At 45.7% G+C, this 14,144-nt stretch overlaps 1 protein-coding gene across 11 annotated transcripts in view; it reads right to left on the bottom strand.

The window, feature by feature from the left end:
* Positions 1-14,144, bottom strand: part of PACS2 (phosphofurin acidic cluster sorting protein 2) — an 84,758-nt gene that overhangs the window by 35,389 nt on the left and 35,225 nt on the right. For 8 of the 11 annotated variants that reach the window (XM_075097135.1, XM_075097141.1, XM_075097145.1 and 5 more), the window contains exons 4-10: positions 10,299-10,424; positions 8,116-8,278; positions 6,994-7,067; positions 6,149-6,229; positions 3,792-3,851; positions 2,355-2,512; positions 184-274 (exon numbers count right to left, since the gene is read on the bottom strand). In XM_075097135.1, the coding sequence (XP_074953236.1) occupies positions 184-274; positions 2,355-2,512; positions 3,792-3,851; positions 6,149-6,229; positions 6,994-7,067; positions 8,116-8,278; positions 10,299-10,424 (753 nt within the window). The remainder of the gene's footprint in view (positions 1-183; positions 275-2,354; positions 2,513-3,791; positions 3,852-6,148; positions 6,230-6,993; positions 7,068-8,115; positions 8,279-10,298; positions 10,425-14,144) is intronic. The other 3 variants (XM_075097139.1, XM_075097140.1, XM_075097147.1) reach the window with 1 other exon arrangement.

Genomic DNA, 14,144 nt, shown 5'->3' with positions numbered 1-14,144 from the left:
CATAAAACCAAAACACCCCACTGCCCCCAAAAAAGCCAGACATTTTTTGTTTTAGCAGAAAATTAATCTCTGCATCCAAGTCTTTGGAGGAGGTCAGAGTGCTTTAATTTACACATCCAAATAGAGCAGTGCAGGCCTGCTGTATTACCTGCAGATAGATAACCTTCTTGAAACATAACTTACAGGACTTGATGGCTCTCTCTGGCTCCTGACGCTGTGGATGCTACCAATTTCTGTCTGAGAGCTGGAGTGTGACAATCCTTCAAAATAAGGTCTGAATACAGGAAGCAAAACCAGTTTCTTATTATCAAAAACACTAACAGAGAAAGTCCACCACATTCACAGCAAAGCAACGTGACTGTCTCAGGGTGTCTTATGGCTCCCCAGTGGTTCCAGTAAAATTGATAGGTTACTTTTAAAAGGAGGGGGAGGTCTCCAGGACAGAGAAAGCCAGAAAGTCCAGAGACTCCTGCCTAATCCTGACGCTGACTGACGGACCTCCACCTAATGGATCCAACATGTCACCTGTCACACAGCAGACCATATTTATAAAGCTCTTACTAGGACGCTCACATGCTCTCACACTACACACCAAACAGCAGCTTTTGTTTCCATAAAATCCAGGGTGGGCACGTGGGTCCAGCATTTTCCCATGGCAGAACAGAATGTACATTTCACCTCACACAAGTAGTTGTGTCCTCACTATCCCAAGCACCAGGTGCAAAGTTTCACACTGCAATTCCTGTTTCAGCTTTGCCATTCCAGACAGGGTCTAGCTCTTGACTGAAATACAAGTAGAGTTACTTCCCCCCTCCCCCCACTCTGCTCCTGCGGTAAGAGACTCCTGGTGCTAATATGCATTTTACTTCCAGCTTGCATCTGGATTTGGCTGCCAGCCCTAGGGTCCAGTTACACATTTGCTCAATAAGATAAGGGAACACATACAATCAGATTGCGCTTCCATGTGAAAAGGCAGCTCATCACACCAGGCTACAAGACTCAATCACAATTTATGGAACTGACTTTTTTTTTTTGTTACAGGAAAAACCTGCTGACACACATCAGCATTTATCACATCCCTTTCAAGGTACGAATGTAAGAACTGGACACAGCAAACCACAAAGTGTCTCCCCAGAACCAGACACAATAAGTTCTTATTCCAGCAATATTCCAGCGATAACGTATCCCAGAACAGTTAGCTCCTTGTCTCCACGGAACAGGACACAAGCTCTCAGTGTGCACAATGCATCATTTTGGCTTGTTTCAAAGCAGTTGCTTACCACAAAACATCTACTTTCAAATCCCTTCAAGGTAGGGCCTACCAACCAGCAATATATTGGGTCAAGCTCCAAACGCCTTTATAAGTACCAGCCCCATCACTTACTTCTGCTGCCCCAGTCTATCCTTGATATCTTCTGGCTCACTGATAGGGAACAAGTCACTCCAGACTCAGAATCTATTCTTAGCCTAACTAGGTTATTATATGCTAATTAGGATATTATGAGAACTGGTAATTAGCTGGCATTTAGCAGATACCGTACTGACCAACCGCAGTGGTAGGCTTTGCTTGTTTCAGAGCCGTCACAACACTGAAGACCTGAACATGCAACCACATGCCAGTCAGAAGCGTAAGTGCAGATTGAACAGCCTCATGTTTTTGGTGTTTCTTTGTCAGGGATGTGACACAGCTCTTAGGCTCAGGGTTCTGCATCTGCTCAAGACCCCAAGCCAGAGATCCCTGGCTCAGCTCCACAGTGCTATCATTGCCCATACTTCAGTGCCCACAAAAGCCAGTTCAGAACAGGCATGCGTGTATTTACATGTGCTGCAGTCAGTCCCCTTGGGCCCTAAGGAACTCCTTTGTTTCCCTCAGCTCTGCTTCCTTAATCCCTGCAAAGACTCTCTTTCCACACAGGGTCTTATCAGCTTTTCCAGGCAGACACAGTCTACCTTATCCATCCCTGCCTCTGCTTCTGCAGCTTCCAACCATGTCTCCTTCCGCCTTAGCACAGATTTCCTGGCTGTTTCTACCACCTCTTCAAAACACCTGTGTACCATTTAATTCTACCACCTGCCCATCAGCAATTCCTACCCCTGTGGTTAGGTGGCAGGACAGGCAGAACATCTGCAAAAGGAGCAAGGAAGAAATGAGACTGAAGGGAAGTTAGGCCCCCCCATATACACACTGCCCCCAGCTCACAAGCAGTCATTCATGTTGTAACAGCACACACACCAGGTCAAGGGTGGGGGGGGGGGGAAAGCCAGGATGGAGGGATGGGAATAGAAACAACATCTAATCTGTGCTGACACTGTGTATGGTCTCTCTGACCCAGCATCAGCCACCCCACACTTACTTCAACTTTGGCTTTGGAGTGCTCAAGACACTGTCATCGTCCTCCATTTCTGGCCCACTGTCACTGGGGTTCTCTATATCCAGCGTGTCATACAGAAGGTCCAAGTCCTCCTCCACCTCTGGCACATGCTCCGCTGGGTCCTGCTCTGAATCCAGAACCTACATGCAGGACAAAAGCAGGTATTGCTGACTCTGATAGGAGCCAGACCGACCCCATGTCACCTGAACTCCCCCAAGGGCTGCAGCACACCAGTCTTGGGAGTAAGATTCTGCTCCTAGTACAAGGACACTATATCAACAGAAACATTAAGTGTGTGAGAAATGCTTGGTTTAGGTCAAGCTTGTCAGTGTCTGGTTAAGCAGGAGTTACCTATTGGACTAAGCATCCACGAACAAGCTATTAACCACAAGATTGTGTCCATTATTCAACCCCATTCTATAAACAAAGCTTTTAAAAGGCCTTTAATGGAGCCCCAGTTTTCCTAGAACAAGTAGAGACATGCAGTACTGCCAACCTGTCTTGGGTTTTACTGAAACAGTTGCCATGACACCTCCTGATTTGTTACTCAAGCAGGTAGAAATGACAAAAATGTCCACAGGAGGCGCCTGAAACCTGGACAAGGATCAGCCGCTACCCACACACAGAGTGGAAGAGAACAGATCTCACACAACACTTCCACAGGTTGTTTAACATATACACCAGAGTAAGCAGGCAGCTGTGCACAGTTCAGAGCTTGCTTTTTGACTGGCAGCTCCAGAAAAGCAGCAGCTCAGCTGGCTGCGACCTCAGCTATGGGCGCTGACTCTGCTGAGCTAACTTGGGAAAAAGAGGAAAGCTAACAGGATTGTACGGAAGCGTAAGCAAGCATGAGGAGTTACTCACTCTTCCCACAAGCCACAAAATCAGCACACAGCCATACAGCCAATTGAGATGTTAAATGCTTTTATATGAGATACTTAACATTACACAGGTTTCTTGGGTTCTGGATCTCTCTCATTTTCAGCTCTGACCAGGCAGCTGACTCGCCTGTGAATCTGCATTCCCTATCCCAGTTTTTCATGTCTTGCCTGGCTGTTCTAAGTAAGATACTCAAACAGGCTGGAATTTAACTTCACAAGCAATATACACTATAGACTAATTGCCTTTGAAAGGGTCAAAGGTAATTTCAAGGCAGTCTGCAAAACTAATGGGTACACACATGGTTCCCAACATCTGCTTTTGATAAAACTTGATCTAGAAAATGTTTGATGACATTTTAAAGTTGGCCCTCAAACCTCTACGCAAGGCCAGGGCATAAGGAAAGGTCACATCCACTGCAGACTTGAAAACAAAATGAAGGGAACTAGGGGGAAACTGGAGAGTGTTCCTGAAGACTAAAGCAAGACACACAAAGCAGGGGGCAACACATAAGACAGGAAGGCTTATAGAATTACTTACCTCATCAGACACTTTAAACCTCTTCAGCAGTGCCACAACCTTCTGTTTGAAGTTTTGTTGCTGCAAGTCAAAGACACTTTTACATAAATAAAGCGTTAAGTGAACTGTTTTCTCCCAGTCTGCAAGAAGCCGAGACACGTCTGACACTGGTGCTCTAGATGCTTCTTCAAATCAAACAACTCTTGGCACCACAAACCAAGTCTCTGCTATTCTTATGTTGAAATCTGCTTTTCCATACCTACACTTTCTTTCCTGCATTACAACAAACTAGGTCCCACTCCACCAAGCACTGTAAGTTTTCTGGCCCTCACGGATGGCACACCACTCTTGGTGGGACACAGTGGATAAAAAAATTATTTTATCTGCCAGATCGCCTTCTGTACCCGTTTAATATATTTCTGGCAAACATTTGACAGTCAACTTCTCCGATTCTTAACGAGGATAAGCCAACACAGGCATCTACTCACTGACCCGAAGTACAAATGTATTTTCTATGAACAAAGTACTGGGTTTTTTCAGGAGCTTACAGTTCATCCTGGCAGGCTCTTTTATTTGACTAGCAGCACTGTAGAAAAGTTGTGGGGCTTGTCCTTAGCACTTGCCTATCAGAAAAATGCTTTCTGAGTCTGACACCCCTAGATCCTGGACACAGCGGACACCAAGTCCAAAACAACACTGAACTGCTGCTGCACTTGTTTACTTGCTCCCAAGAGCGCGCGCTCTCTCTCTCAGGACCAAACAGCTGAGATTTGCCATGAGCTGCCCTGCCTTTCTGTCTGTCCTGGACAAAGCTAATATGCACACTCTGAGGAAAAGGAAGATGAGAAGGGCCCAGGCCTGAGTGCTGGTACACAGCATTTGAGGTGGCATCCCTGTGTCAGGAGGAAAGGGAAAGAAAAAAAACGGCTAGTACCAGGCCACTCTTAGGTGAAAAAAGTTGCTCATTTGCTGGCTCTCCTGTATCTCACACGAGCTGCCCTTGCAAGTCCAACTGCGTGCTCCCACTCCGGCCTCAGATACTTCACACTGCCCCAAACCTAGCCCTTTACCTCTGAATTCAAATCCTGTGAGCTGTAACCACCTTCTGGCAGCTGAAGTTCAGGTGAAATAAACCCACCAGTCCTCAAACAAGACTCTCCAAAGACCACCCTATTTCTGTCCCCAATGCACTGTGAGGCCAAGATTTTCTCACAACAGTGAGAGTTATCCCCTGCCTCAGGATGCCAAGCAAAACTGTCCACCACACAGACCACCTTGGATCAGCACAGCAGTCTGTGGAGGGAGGACACACAGTGTGCAGTAGCTGAGGTGACATGGCAAGAGCTGTTAGGTGGCCTGAATGGTTTGACAGTCAACAGACCTATTGGGTTTGGAGCTGGACTGATGTTAACTGGCAGCACCAAACCCAGCTTTGCACCAGCCCCACACACTGGAGGTTCGGTATTAGTTTAGTGGTCAGGGCCAGAAAGACATTGTTCTTACTAAGATGAAGTTACTCGTTTAATAACCAAGTGGTGTATTTTGTCCTGGCTGGTCACTGACACCTGAAAACGATACTAAGGACAGCAAAGGATATGAACTAGCACGCTCCCGGTCTCATACAAAGGGTCTTTTTAGTGGCAGATTCAAGACAAAACCGGGTTTATTTCAGACCTTATCAAAATATGGATTCAGAAATAGCCTTACAGAAGGTACAACGATCTCCAAACTTACTCCTAAGTCCAAAACCAAAAACCTATCCCACCCTGGTGGTTTTGGGTTACTGTCATCACAGATGTGCATAAACACTTGCGTAAGCAGAAAGCTGCATTATGGCGTGGTCAAGCACAAGTCACTGCTCCATACAGAAGTGCAGCTTTGCAGGACTACGCATGCTTGGTGTGAGAGGATGGAGAAAAGCATGTGACTTGCCAAAGCCTTCAGTATCCAGCTACTTCCTTTGCCTCAGCACCACATGCACCACCTTAGGTTTATCTCTCAAGCTCCAGCCCTTGACTGAGCTACTCCATTCTGATACCTTCCCACTGGCCTCTCCCATGCAGAGCACAAACAGAAGAGCTTCCCTTCACTTAAAGCTACTTTCAGCACTTACACAAGCATGGATCCTGGACTGGCTTCCTCATGGGAGTGAGCTTGCTTAACCTTGCAGCCAAAGGACACTCAAGACAGCACACACACACACCTTGGACAGCCCCACCCCCTGAACTGGCTGCTTCTGGTAGCTCTTCACATGCTGTGACCATGTGCCCAAACTCTCTGCTGGGCCAGCATGTCTAGAACTGCTGCTCCCATCAGCCACATGCACTGCACATCCTGGCCAAACCCCGTCAGTGTTAGTAAAACTAATTTCCACCGACCCTGGTTATGGACGTCGTTCTTACTATCGATCTCCGCTGCTTCTTGGGCTTCCCCAGCTCGTACTCATCATCATCCAAATCCTGAACAGAAAGAGGATTCCTGTGTTACCTTTGTGATTTGGAGACACACGAGCATTTAAGTGCTATAAAATGTTCCCTCTATGAAGATGAACCTGCTGCTCTGTCTTCAAGGCTTTCAGCATTTGCCTTAATTGTACTTATGATGGCAGAAGGGAAAAGGAAGTGAACCAGGTATGCAGAGAGCCAGGAATAACTGCTTGGAGGAACAAAACAGCCCTAGTCCTACATTCAAGGAACAAGGACAGTCACAGCCCCACATTTCAGTGGGTTCCTCTCTCAGTACCCTCCAAGAGGTGGAAGGCAGGTGATGCCAGAGTCTGAAGGCAAATTTGACCCAAACTCAAAAGCGTCTAAACATCTAGCCAGAGGTTCTCTGTAAGGACCTATTTTGCAGAAGGTATAAAGACTAAAGACTGACTCAGACCCCACTGGCCCTTTAATTACAGCTGGGGATCTAGCTGGGCTCTTTGAATCCAGTCAGCGTTACAGAATCAATCAACTGATGACTGGACCATTAAACAGAGAAACATACGAGGATGCTCATGTTTTAGTGTTCAAAAGCAGCTCAAGTCCAAATATGTGAACAGATAAATCACAGCATGGTGGAAGAAATGGGTTACTGTGCCCGCCTTCTGCCACTGCAGCTAAACACTTGGTGACAGTCTCGCACTGCCATGAAATAGGCTTTTAGTTTCAAGCATGAGCTGAGAGTGTACACACTCAGCTGAAGCTCTTGCAGGGAGAAGCCACGCCCTAAACAGTACCTGGCCCTGTACGGCATCATCACTGGCCTCCTGCTCAGAAGAGAAGCTCTCGTACTCTTCCTCGGAATAGTTGTCTGAAAGGGAAGGAAAGAATGGAGATATCCTGTGAAACTCCTTTAATGTGAGGGAGTCTCATCTCAGGAGCTGAGAAGGTCAACTAACAGTCACAAATCAAGAAAGGAGGCAGACAAGGAGATACCTGCTTGTTTATTTTCTATCTGTGCTAAAACCAGTGAGATGGGAACCGCCTGGAAGTAAGGAATAAGCAGAAACACATCTAACAGGAAGGAAGGACCAGCACACAGATAAGGCTTCTTGAAACACCACCCCCTTTTACCCTGGAAAGAACCATCTGGTAGACAGCAGCAAGTAAAGGGGTCTCTCCACAAGGGAAATTACTTTTCCCCCTAACATGGGCATAACTGGCTTAAAGGAGCAAGTCAGACATGCCAGGAGAGCCTAAATCCTTTATTGAAATGACACTTCAGGTGAGCTGCCTGGCCTCAGGCAACAACACACAAGCACCTGCATGCACTACCTTCAACAGGTCACTCTTCCACCAGTGAGCAGAAGGCTGGTACCAAATAAAAAGATTGTCATGAGTAGAAACCTAATGACTTCCCTATATGGTGCACACCACCATGGATTTACACTCATTAAACCAGACCACAGTAAAACATGTTGCAGGTCTGCAGGTCTCATCTAAGTTAATGAGATTTATTGTAGAATACTCAAAGGAAAAAAGTTGGAAGAATAGCTTAAATGCAGATCTCCTGTATACAACACTGTTAGCCAGGTGAGAAGCTACAGGTTCTCAACACACCCACCAGTAACACTGGAAGAGCATTGGTAAGAACACAGCCAACCCTCGCTGGATGGCTCAGGCCTGGCGTGATATGCAGGAGAAGCTTTGACAATTCAATCTCCCACTCTTGTCACACTCCCTGCTTATACAGCAACAGGTTTGCAAAGTGGGTTTTCTTTGCATTAATCAGTTCTAGACACAGCAACTTGCGCAAACCAGTTCTCATTTGTCCCATGAATCATCTGAGCCCAGGTGGGGTTTCAGTCCAGCTAGTTCAGGAAAACACTGGTCCTCAGAGCATGTGATTGCGCTCTTACCTGTAGACTTAATTTTCTGGCTGGCCTGCATAGTGCTGTCTTCATGGTCAATCGGCTGACTTGACAAGGAGAAGATCCAGATTTCTGCTACCTTCACTGCAGCCTCTTTGATGTTGCTGAAAAGGCTCAGAACCTGGCCACCTTCTGTTGGGTGCTGCATGACCTGGGACAGAAATTAAGCAGTAGAAACCTGTATTTAAATATTTTAAACCTGCATAATTTGCATAATACAAGAGTCATTTGTGTTAATGTAGTTACTCCACATTTCCAAGTACAGAAGCAAGCCAACAACCTGCAACTCCAGGAGCCCCTTGCATGCAATACACAATGCTAGTTGAGATTTTATTCGAATTCTAATGGAAGTGATGGAAAGAAAGAAAAAGTGTTCTAAGCTTGACAGTTGATTATCTCATCCCTGAAGCACAACACTTCACTACCTCATTACTATGAATTTGTTTCCATGGCACAGTACTAATTTGAATTATCAAGTTACCAACCTTCTGAACACTTAATTAAGGAACTTAGTTTTGTGTTAAAGCCCAGCAGAAAAGCCAGTAAAGGCAAAAATTTTTGGTGAGGTACAGATGCAAAGTGCTTCCTAAAGCAAAAATCCCTGCTCCAGAGAGCTGGCACTTGAATCTCAGGAGATTTAGTCACAAAAAACCAAGACAGTGGTGGGGGCAGAGGGACATCTCAGTGTGGGTTTCTCCTTCCTTTGCCACTGACAGCTCTTATGTTCTTCTCTTGCCCCACCAGAGTCAGAAAGCACTTCTCCATGACTGCACCTCAGCTTTGTAAGACACACCAGGCTGTTTTGTCAGCTTCCCACATGGCTTTCCCCTGAGCTGATGAGGAACATACGCTCCATTCCTCTTAAACTCTGCTCAGACTCACAACTCCAATTCACTGCTTTGCTTCAACAGCTAAGAGATTTTTTTTTTTGAATTTTAAGAAATGTGTCAGTGCTGTTTAGGGGTCATTATACTATAAACTGCAAAAGGGAGGGGGGTGCTTGTAAAATTTGTTTTCCTGAAGTCTTCAATTTCAGAAATACTCCAGATGAGCTGGAGAGCAACTATTTCCTATACAGCGGACCTTAGAATTTTTGACTCTAACCCCAGTCAGCTGACATTACAAAAAGACATAAGAAAACCACACACAGAAGCAGCAAATGCCCAACACTTAGAAGTTCACTGATGGGTCTAACTAATGGCCCCACATGTTTTCTGCCTTACAGCAGTATTTAATTTCTAGTTCTTAAACAAATCAAACACCGCACAGGAAAAATGTTAGCTACACCACAACAAATCTGAATTTAGCCAATTCAAATGGGGAGTTCACCATTTACTGCAAGGCTAAGGGAAGCTGAACTCACAAGGTCATGTCTTTATAACGAATTATTTAATATAGTAATATCTCACCACAGCATAACACTAGCTTATTTTGCATGAAAATGATTTGTTGACAGAATGCAGTCTGATGAAAAATATCGGCATTAAGCTGAACTTGCTACTGCTCAGCCCATCTCTAAATGCTCAGAAACAGAAACAGCAAAGATTAAACAGGGCATGAAATAATGAAGCATGGAGTTCAGCCATTCAGAAAGCCTTAGTGAATAATTTATCCATACTTGGTTCCAGCATTAATTTTCAGGTGTGAATCTGAAAATTTTATCATTTACCTCTCATGATTAGAACTCCACCTAAATTACCAACAGCCATGAAATAAGAACTGCAAAGAGTGTTTCAAGCAAAATGAGAGAAACGACTTGATCCTGAACTCTCATAGAGTGCCACAGAGAAGGACAGCAAACCTTGCTGTAATTTTAACATTTCATAGGGTTGGAAGGCTTGCATGAGTGACCTTATCTGCATTGTTCTGCACTCACAATCTGGACCCCTTAACTCTGAAAAAAACATGCAACAACAACAAAACGCCCACAAGGTAACAAGCTAGCCTCATTAAAGCTTTAGCTCTCAAGATACTATACAGAAAGTGTTCAGTATTATTACTCAGTAGTAAAAGCTGCTTAAAATATTGCCCTGTAAATACTGATTACAGTTATTAAGACAGCTATGTGAAATCCCACCAGGTACTTCTCAATGAGGAAAGTGACAACACTCGGTTTAAAGAGAAGGGAAAATGTCCACCTTTGTAAACAGATCATGTCAAATGCTGCTCACCTCAGCCATGTTGATAGACCCCACAGCCAGTGTCTTGTAACCTAAAATGGTACGGTTCTTGTACCGCTTCCGCCGCTGCAGCATGATCTGAAGCTTGTTGCCTTCTCTCTTCAAGAAGTGAGGATACTGCAGTGGGAAACACAATCAAAAAGTTTATTATGTCTCTTGACATTATCTCCCAAGCTGCCTTCACAAGTGAACTCCGCTCCTAGGGCCTAACCCCAGGGTTTTTAGAAGTGCCTACAGCTAACTTGCACTCAGTGGACAAGCCTTCATTATCCCAAGGAAGCCTTCATCTCTGCCCAAACAGCTCAGCTCTGGGCTTTCATTTCCCCAGCCAAGCACACTGAAAACACAATCCAGGGGCACAGAGCTGTTCGGTTCAGGAAGGGCTGAGCCCAAGCCCGGTTCCAGGGAGATGAGCAGCCTCCAGGAGACATTTCCTTCAACAGCTGAGTGGAGGTTGTCCAGAACTGGAGCCCCAGAGGTGCTGCCTGGGGGTGTGGGCTGCCTCTGTGCAAACAGCGCATCCTGCAGTGGCAGGGACAGCCGCAGACCCCTGCACACTTGGCAGGACACTGCCTTTCTTCCAGCACACTGTTTGACCCCCTGCTGCACACATTTCAGAACCTATTGTGCTCTGAATGGCAAGCGAAGAGAGGCACAGCTACTAAGAGGCCAAAGATTTGCTGATGCCTAATTTGCTAACGCACAGAGACCAAATTGGTCACATGATGATTCTCTCCAGGACGATGTGGTCTCCTTCAGGCACTCAGCTTTTGCAAGTATCAATGTTTTCCAGCATTAATATACTCAAACTTCTATTACTCCCAGTGGTTGTATTTTATGTAGTTAAGTAAAAAAAAAAATCCCATCCTACTGCCGGGCTATATTGCAAAGACAAATCCTTTCAAGACATGTTCCATACAAGAAAATACAGTTGTTTATGTATCACCCCAAAACGTCCTCAACAACAGAGAGGCCATGATGTCATGCAGAGGCTATTAGGGAAAGAGTGGGGCTAACCACACTATTTCAGCTTGGCCTGCTCATCCGCACAGACCATTAGTGCAGTCAGGCCCTTCTTTCTGCCAGGATGCCCACCAGAGCATTGACAGCCCCTGGGGCCTGGCTCACTGGCTGTGGGAGGAAGATGACATACAGTGGAAGAGCAACCTTCAAGAAAAGATACAGCAGCCACTTGACCAGGTAGCAGAGTCCCATCTTGAGAAGAGAGGTGAATGGGAAACATGCTCCAAATATACCAAATACATAGCACTAAGCAACCTGCAGACAGGAGAACCTAATTGCAGGGATCTCAAACAGGACATTCCCAAGTGAAGGATGCTTCTCTCATAGGCAAAACCTACATTTGGTGGTGGTTTCTTTCTTTTTGGTTTTGGGTTTTCTTTTTTCTTTGGGACATTGTAAAAATAACTTCCTGCCTATCAAAATGTTTGATAAATACAAATGCTGAGTGCCACCAGAAAGCCCAAGATATTAATTTGCAGTCCAGAACAAGCCTGAATTTAACTTTACAGACATGCAAGGGCCCTAAACAAGGATGGAAGAAAGTTATTGGGGGGAAAGGGGCAAAAGGGGCTCAAAAAGCCAGAGGCACCTTTTGCATTCAAATCTACCATCTCCCTACCTCTGGGGCCCTTCCGTGTTTGGGAAGAGAAGCAAGAGATCCAAGAGCAAGGAGACCTTGCTCTTGGATCAAGGCACTTGGGCCACACCAAGGTTGCTGCAGTATGAGCCCACAACTGAAGTCCCAAGTCACACTTGGTCCCAGGCCAGCTTGATTTCAATGTGTACAAGTTTTCAGGGATTAAATGGACAGCTCAAGTCCATACATGTGCAAGTTTCTGTTTTTCAAAGGTATGCTGCCTGGCCACCTCTGATGAGCATTCAGGGAGATGATAAAAGAAAGGTACAGAGAGACTCAGGCCACTCCGCTGCTCAGTTAAAAGCAAGGGCCTCTAGAAGAAAAGCCGAGCCATTTTCATAGCACAGATGAGCTATTTTTAACATGAGCCATGGCTTATCAACTCTACGGAATGGTTTCAATCAAAACTTCTCAGTAATTGTCTGCCCATGACAGAAATTTGAGAGGAATACGTTTTGGCTCAAAACGTTTGAAAACAAGGCTTTTAGAGGAGACACCAGGCACTCCAAGGCACCTCTGAGGGGTGAGAAGAAGGATCTATCACACACAGCAGAACAGCGAGACTCAGGGCAAGACGTTCCTTCTGAAGCTCCAGTGATGTAATTCCTTACATCTGGAAAGATTTATTAGATTAAACATGGGAATTAAGTGCTCCAGAGAGCTATGATGTTGTGCTTGGTATATCTGGGGAATTCCACTTGATCCTGCGAAACCCACAGAAGGTCAGGAGAATCAGTGATTCCAGCAGTAAGGGTGATGGCAGCTCACCAGCCAGAAAGGCTACCAATGGTCTAGCCCTAGCTGGTAAGGTGAAACAGGATTGGATACACCAATAACTCCAGTCTTACCCCAGCTGTATAATAGAGCAACAGGAAACTCCTCCCTTCTGTTTGAGTGTAGGCCTGCCAGATACAATGGGCTGCTCACTATTATGCCAACCTGCACTGTCACCTTTCTAGCTTAGCTCTGACAAGGAAACACTCTGCGCAAAGGATAAGCATTTCACGCAGGAGAAGCAGCTGAGAATGCGGTGACTGAACATAGGAGGGGCTGCAAATCCAGACAGCTAGCACATAGCAAGGCATACAGTTTGAAGAGTTGACAGTGCAATATGGAGATACTGGCTGCTGCAAGACACTAAGATCCTCTTGCACTGCTACATCCATGTGCTTTTACTTTCAGGCCCATCACCACTCTCAAATACATCCCAGGCACTAAATTCAGACTGTATCTGGCTTAAGCTGCAGTTGTTAGCTAGGTTTCCAGCCATCATCCAATTAAGAAACAATAAAAGCTGTCATAAAAATCCTGCTGTGCCATTTCAGAAAGGCTTCCCAGGCCTTACTGCATCCAAGACCACCAATCCTTCCTGCAGTCAGAGACCAGTAGCACATGTCTGCATTAAGCTTGCTCACCTCTTCAGAAGGCTCGTTGTCACGGACACTGCTCTCCCCTATTCTGGCTCAATTCCCAGCCCCTTCAGGAGAAATCAAGTTAAAGGCAATGCTCTGTGTCCTGCTGCAGCACTGCTCTGAGTCCCAGAAAAAACCCAACCCTATTCCCAGTTAATTCAAAAAAGATCTGCAGAAATACTTTGCTCCTTGCTGATAAGGACTTGCAAGGGAGACCTGGCTCATCTTACAGCTCTGGTCCCAACCATGCGAAAGCTGCAGCCTCAGGATCCATTAATATGTATTCCTGGCATGTGGCTTTGTTATTTCTGTTCTCAAAAGGAGGGGATGCAATGCTGCAGTTAACCGAGTCTGTGGGCTGCATCAGGACAGAACCAGAAGCATCAGCCATCTGTGTATCTGCCTGGTTAGCCACAGGATTATCACCCGTCTGCAATCTTATCTGCTTCAAGTTTGCACAGGTCTGAGTAACAACCAGTCTAACAACGTCGCCTAAGCCTTTCTCCTTACGAGATCAAACTCCTGATTTAAAGATCTAACCAACAGTCCCAAAACACAGGTAATCCAGATATGAATGCTTCTGAGCGTCTGCCTGGCTCTGCTCTAGGCATGCAGGATCCTCCCTTTTGCTTGCAGCAAGCCAGCCTCTATTTACCTTATTTCCCTGCTCAGGAGGCAGCACCAGAACAGCATGCTTTGAGGAAAAGAGGAACCAATAAAATGCTCCAAATGCCAGCTATTTCTATGTCTCTAGAGCCAGGAGTA

This window comes from Phalacrocorax aristotelis, chromosome 6, assembly GCF_949628215.1.
Source record: "Phalacrocorax aristotelis chromosome 6, bGulAri2.1, whole genome shotgun sequence".
Lineage (NCBI taxonomy): Eukaryota > Metazoa > Chordata > Aves > Suliformes > Phalacrocoracidae > Phalacrocorax > Phalacrocorax aristotelis.
The sequence above is the reverse complement of the archived record's forward strand: the minus strand, read 5'-3'. Positions and strand labels throughout refer to the sequence as shown.